The sequence below is a fragment of the Physeter macrocephalus genome, chromosome 12 (assembly GCF_002837175.3).
Source record: "Physeter macrocephalus isolate SW-GA chromosome 12, ASM283717v5, whole genome shotgun sequence".
Lineage (NCBI taxonomy): Eukaryota > Metazoa > Chordata > Mammalia > Artiodactyla > Physeteridae > Physeter > Physeter macrocephalus.
Window position 1 is genome coordinate 19,862,628 of NC_041225.1, and position 5,399 is coordinate 19,868,026.

General features: G+C 47.9%; 1 protein-coding gene across 43 annotated transcripts in view; it reads left to right on the top strand.

Annotated features, from left to right (window-relative positions):
• The window catches only part of MAP4K4 (mitogen-activated protein kinase kinase kinase kinase 4), a 173,981-nt gene extending 168,962 nt beyond the window's left edge, over positions 1 to 5,019 (top strand). For 24 of the 43 annotated variants that reach the window (XM_024116613.3, XM_024116620.3, XM_055088967.1 and 21 more), the window contains 4 exons: positions 1,059 to 1,208; positions 1,767 to 1,926; positions 2,688 to 2,827; positions 4,410 to 5,019. In XM_024116613.3, coding sequence (XP_023972381.1) covers positions 1,059 to 1,208; positions 1,767 to 1,926; positions 2,688 to 2,827; positions 4,410 to 4,493 — 534 coding nt within the window. In that variant the 3' untranslated portion in view covers positions 4,494 to 5,019. Of the gene's footprint in view, positions 1 to 1,058; positions 1,233 to 1,766; positions 1,927 to 2,687; positions 2,828 to 4,409 lie in introns of all 43 variants that reach the window. The other 19 variants (XM_024116611.3, XM_055088950.1, XM_055088943.1 and 16 more) reach the window with 1 other exon arrangement.
• Positions 5,020 to 5,399: the final 380 nt, after the last annotated feature.

The following is a 5,399-nucleotide window of genomic DNA, read 5'->3' on the forward strand; positions in this document are numbered from 1 at the left end:
CACAGGCTCCGGACGCGCAGGCTCAGCGGCCATGGCTCACGGGCCCAGCCGCTCCGCGGCACGTGGGATCCTCCCGGACCGGGGCACGAACCCGCCTCCCCTGCGTTGGCAGGCGGACTCCCAACCACTGCGCCACCAGCGAAGCCCTGTGGATATTTTTAATATTTCTTTTTTCTACTTCTAGAGTTTGTACTAGATACAAATTTATAAAATTCTTAATCAAAAATGATATCACTATAACATTAGATATTATAAATCACTTAATAACATCATTTCTGATATTAGACAAAAAAACCTTAAGCATTGTCCCCCGGGGCTCTTTTAGTGTAGGGCAAGAAGTTAAGAATTTTGTATCCAAAAAGATTCTATTTGCTTATGTTTTTAAATAGTTTTGACATATTTTATGAAGGGTAGGCTTCCATTATTTGGGAAATTGACATATTTAGATTGCTTATTCCTTGATTCCTCAGTAAAGCAGTATAGATGGGGTTATCATATTTGCTTTAAAAAATAAATAAAGCCACATATTATTGACTAAAAGCTGTTGATTTTATAGCTACAATTATCTTCTGCGTTCTGGTCTTAATTACCTTCATGTGCCAGGTACCAGGAGCTGTCCTAGTTGCTTTTATAAATAAATACCTTGCTCAGATGAGCCTTCTGAGCTCTAGGTGTTGACGTTAACGAAAAACGGAGGCCACCCAGGCTGTTACGGTGCATGGAAGCGTCCTGTTAGCTTTATCGCTCTAGCTGGAAAATGAAAGTGGAGGTTTGAGCGGCTCAGCAGAGACTGTGCCGCTCACACGGATGCGATTCTCGCGCGTGCGTCGCGCAGCAGCGCCCTCTGCACCGTCCGCGTCGGAGCAGCTGGTGCTGACCGACAGATCAGAGCAAACTAACTGAAAGACTTACGGTACAGCGTAGTTTTGCCGACGGTTTTTGCCAGGGTGGTTCAGTCATCGAGTAACGGCGGGCCTGGCTCTGGCTTCTCCCGTCTGAGCCGTCAGAAGTAAGTGCTGCTCCGTCTCACAGCTGCTCTCTCCATTGCTCCTCTGTAGTCGTTTGGAGATTTGGTGCATAAGCCGTTACTGGTGGATCTCACTGTTGAGGAAGGCCAGAGGTTGAAAGTGATCTATGGATCCTGTGCTGGATTCCATGCTGTTGATGTGGATTCAGGGTCCGTCTATGACATTTATCTACCAACACACGTAAGAAAGAACCCACACTCTATGGTTGGTTGACTGGCTTCATTTTGTTTTGACTTTTTTCTTTGCTCTGCTTAGTGAACTAACACAAGCAGGGATCCCTTGCTTTCCCCGTGCTGTGGGGGTGAGTATTTAAATGGCGCCCCTGTTCAGTAGCCCTCTGCTCCGAGCCAAGTGGAGACCCACGCTCCTGGCTCTGAAGCCCTCCCGAAAACCTCCTCGCCCTGCTTTCACTAACACGGAAGGGTCGGGCAGCTGCTGGCAGGTCGGAACCTCCGTGGGTCGGGACTGGTTAGAGGAACATAATTTATTAAAGGAGCCCCCAATCCATATATGTTCCAGGGGCTCCGAAAATGTGAACTAGTAGATTATAGGACCTGTCAAAGGTGGACTTTCAGATTTATATGTATATCACGTGGGTTTTCCACAGTGTTATCCAGTGGTGTGTTTATCACCAGGAACCTGAACCAGTGCATTCCCCAAGACATTCTTACTGAGCCCTTTTGCAGGGATAGAAGTAGCCACAGACATGCTTGCCTGTACTTTGTTCCTCTTCTCTAGATCCAGTGTAGCATCAAACCCCACGCAATCATCATCCTCCCCAACACGGATGGAATGGAGCTTCTGGTGTGCTACGAAGACGAAGGGGTCTATGTGAACACCTATGGAAGGATTACCAAGGATGTGGTTCTGCAGTGGGGAGAGATGCCAACGTCTGTAGGTGCGCGTCCCTGACAGGAAAAGGCCTTTCCTAAAGAGGCGTGTCGTTTGCGTACTGATTTTATGTGTTCTTCAGACCCTTTGGCCACTCAGCGGAGTGGCTGGCAGCGGGTGGTAGAAAGTTAGATTGTAGACCGTGACGCACGTAATAGTCTTACGTTAGGACAGGATCCAAGTAATTAGTTTTCAAAACTCTGTCGTTCACAGTCCTTCATTTAATCTTTAAGACAGCCAGGGGAAGTAGGGCAGGTGTAGTTGTTGACGGATGTGTGGGAGGTGAGGGGGGACAGAAGGGTAAGTGATCGCGCCTGCCATTCCGTGGCCCGGCCTCAGTCGACACTCGGCCTCCTGACCGTCCCTGTGCGTTCAGCAGCGAATGCTGGCCTCTGGAACCCTCACGGCTCCAAGTTTATATCCCCAAACTGTTGTGGTTTAGTTGCAGTTACGTCACTGGTTCTGTCCACTTGGCTTTCCTTCTCACTGCCTCCCCGGTAACGAGTGTGATGAAAATACAAGCTAAGCTACGGGGTGAGGGGGGGAGCGGCTGATGCTCCGGCGTGAACCGCCTCGACGGTTGATTCAAAATCCCGCCTCCCGGGATGGACCACGAGGGTGCACGTGCAGAGTTCCTCGCAATCAAAACCCCCAAATACTAGCTCCTTAGAGGGGTAGGGGGCGTGTGTGTGAGAGAGAGACCTGAGCAGTTTCTTTCCACGGCTGTTTCCTTACCTTTAACAATATGTGTTTTCTCCTCTCAAAAAGCGTATATTCGATCCAATCAGACGATGGGCTGGGGAGAAAAGGCCATAGAGATCCGGTCTGTGGAGACCGGCCACTTGGATGGTGTGTTTATGCACAAAAGGGCTCAAAGACTGAAATTCTTATGTGAACGCAATGACAAGGTAACGGTTTCCTTAGAGATTCTTTTTAGTTGCTACTATCTTTTAGCAATGGTTTATTTTCCATGAAGTTTGGTGAAGCCTTTCCTTGGGGTTTGATAGATTCTGAAATAAATTTATCAAGGAACTTTTCAGTAGTGACTTTTTAGGCCTGTTTATGGAGGTCATGATATATTTTATTTTGTTTTTGTTGAGGAGGTGGAGATGTTTATCTCTGCAGAAATCATCCTGTGTTGGGTTTTTGTTTTTTTTTTGTCTTTCGAGGGTTTTTTTTCTCATTAGATGGCCTGCCTAGGCTACGTTGGTTTAGGGATAGAGAAGCTTAAAGCTACCAGTTTAGATGGATGGAATTCTTTTGTGTTTAGAAGGAACCCTCGTGCAAATTTAAGTAACAGGGTAAAACTTCCTCTCCTGATACCTACTGGAAATACACCACTTGTTAGTCTACCTTTTGAGTAGTGAAATAACTTCATTGTTTGTGTGGCATAAATGCCTAAGAGGGGAAATCATTTTATGCAGAAGTAGGCAGTACTTCCGGCAGGTGAGACCCCGGGGCATCAAAGCCCCGGTTAAAACCTTTGCCTTTTGAACCTGGCCGCATCCTTGTCTTCTCTGGGATTGACTCCCTCCCTCCCCAAATCAGCCTTGGAGTGGAACAGACACTGGCCAAGGGTGTTGACCCCTCTGGCCTTTTCTAAGCCCAGATTTCTCTGTCTTCTGTCACTTGGATAAAAATATGTCTGACCACCTGGGGCAGCCCACTGCAGCCTTAGAAACATTTCCCCCTTTTGCTTCACGTTAAAGTATATTAACCCTCCTGGCAAGCAGACCTCAGGTTGACTTCTCAGACGAAGAGAGCTGTCACTTCTCCTTGTCAGCTGGGCCTCTGCCCAGCTGCGTGCTCTCCTGCTCAAGAGCTGCACCGCCACCAGCCCGCTCCCCCCTGCAGCCCTCTAGCCCATTTGCCGGTGCCCTTGGCCTTTTCCTCCCTGCATAATATCTCCTAAATCTTCTACCTTGAAGATCCACACAACCTCAGACCTAACCCCGGATTCTGGCAACTTTTCAGCTTACGCTTTCCTAAGTGTGTTCAGTGGAGCCATAACCGTGATATTCTTTGAACTTCAGGCATTTAAATATTTTTATCATTCGTGATGTCACATCCATAGGGGTTTATTAATAAAAGGCCCCAGACTAAATTGTATTACTTTGACTGTAGAGTCACATGAAATAACTAATACATCTCAGCTTCATTTTCTAAAAGAGAAAAATGAGGTAGCTGAGGAGCCTCCCCCCTGCACCCTGAGTTTTGCCAAAATCCCATTCATCTTTCAGAAGGTATTAGCCGTGGAGGTGAACACAGGTGACCCCTTTGCGGGAACACCGCCTTTGTTCCTCTGCGTTTTCACAATAGGGCACAACGGACGAGGAGTCATCCGTCGGCTCAGGGGCCTTCCTGGTCACGATGAAAACTGGCTCCTGCACAGACGAATGGACATCATCCCAGATTTCCTTTGCGAGGGGCCCCTGGGGTTGTGGGACCAGGGTCCTGCTGACCCCGCTCCTCTCCTCCGCTCTCCTACAGGTGTTCTTCGCCTCGGTCCGGTCCGGGGGCAGCAGCCAGGTGTACTTCATGACGCTGGGCAGGACCTCTCTTCTGAGCTGGTAGGAGTGGCGGGCGGGGATGCCGGCCCCGGAGTCATCAAGCTAAGAACCTGGAATTCCTGGCAACTGGAGCTCGGAGCCGCCCAGGCCGCGCGGGCGGGGGTCTCCTCTCCCCTCCCGCCCGCTCTTACCAGTTCACCCCCACTCTCTTCTTGTCCTGTTCGAAATAAATCAAGGCTGCAACGCAGCTGGTGCTGTTGAGACTCTACCATCAGGTGCTATCGGTGTTGGAATCAAGCGTCAGGCAGAACGCGAACGCCTTCCCTCCAGCTCCAGAATTCCTCGTCTGTGACTCTGTCCCGGGGTGTCTGCAGGTGGAGAACAGACACGCCGGCGGGTGGTTAGAAGTGGGCACAGCGGGTGTAAAGTGTGCTCGGACGAGCAGGTCACTGAAGCCAAGAGCAGATTTAATATAGTAACATTAACAATGTATTTAATTGACATTTCTTTTTTGTAATGTGACCATATGTGGACAAAGAAGAAGGTGCAGGTTTAAGAAGTTAATATTTATAAAATGTGAAAGACACAGTTACTAGGATAACTTTTTTGTGGGTGGGGCTTGGGAGGTGGGGTGGGTGGGTTAGGGGCCCATTTGGCATTTGGTTTCTTGGGAATTCTTTTTTTTTTTTTTTTTTTTTTTTTTTTTTTTTTTTTTTTTGGCCAAGAACTCAGTCATTTTCTGTGTACCAGGTTTTGCCTAAATCATGTGCAGATAATTCTTCAAAAAAAGAAAAAAAACAAAAAAACAAAAAAAACCGGAAAAGGTGTGCATTTGTATCCTGGCCAGAACCTTGTTGTGTGACAGTATTAGCACTGCCTCGGTCAAAGGTTTAATTTTTGTTTAAACCTAGAAGTGCAACAGCAGTTTCACCACGGTCTGCACTTGCGGAGGGAAAAAAAAATTTTTTCA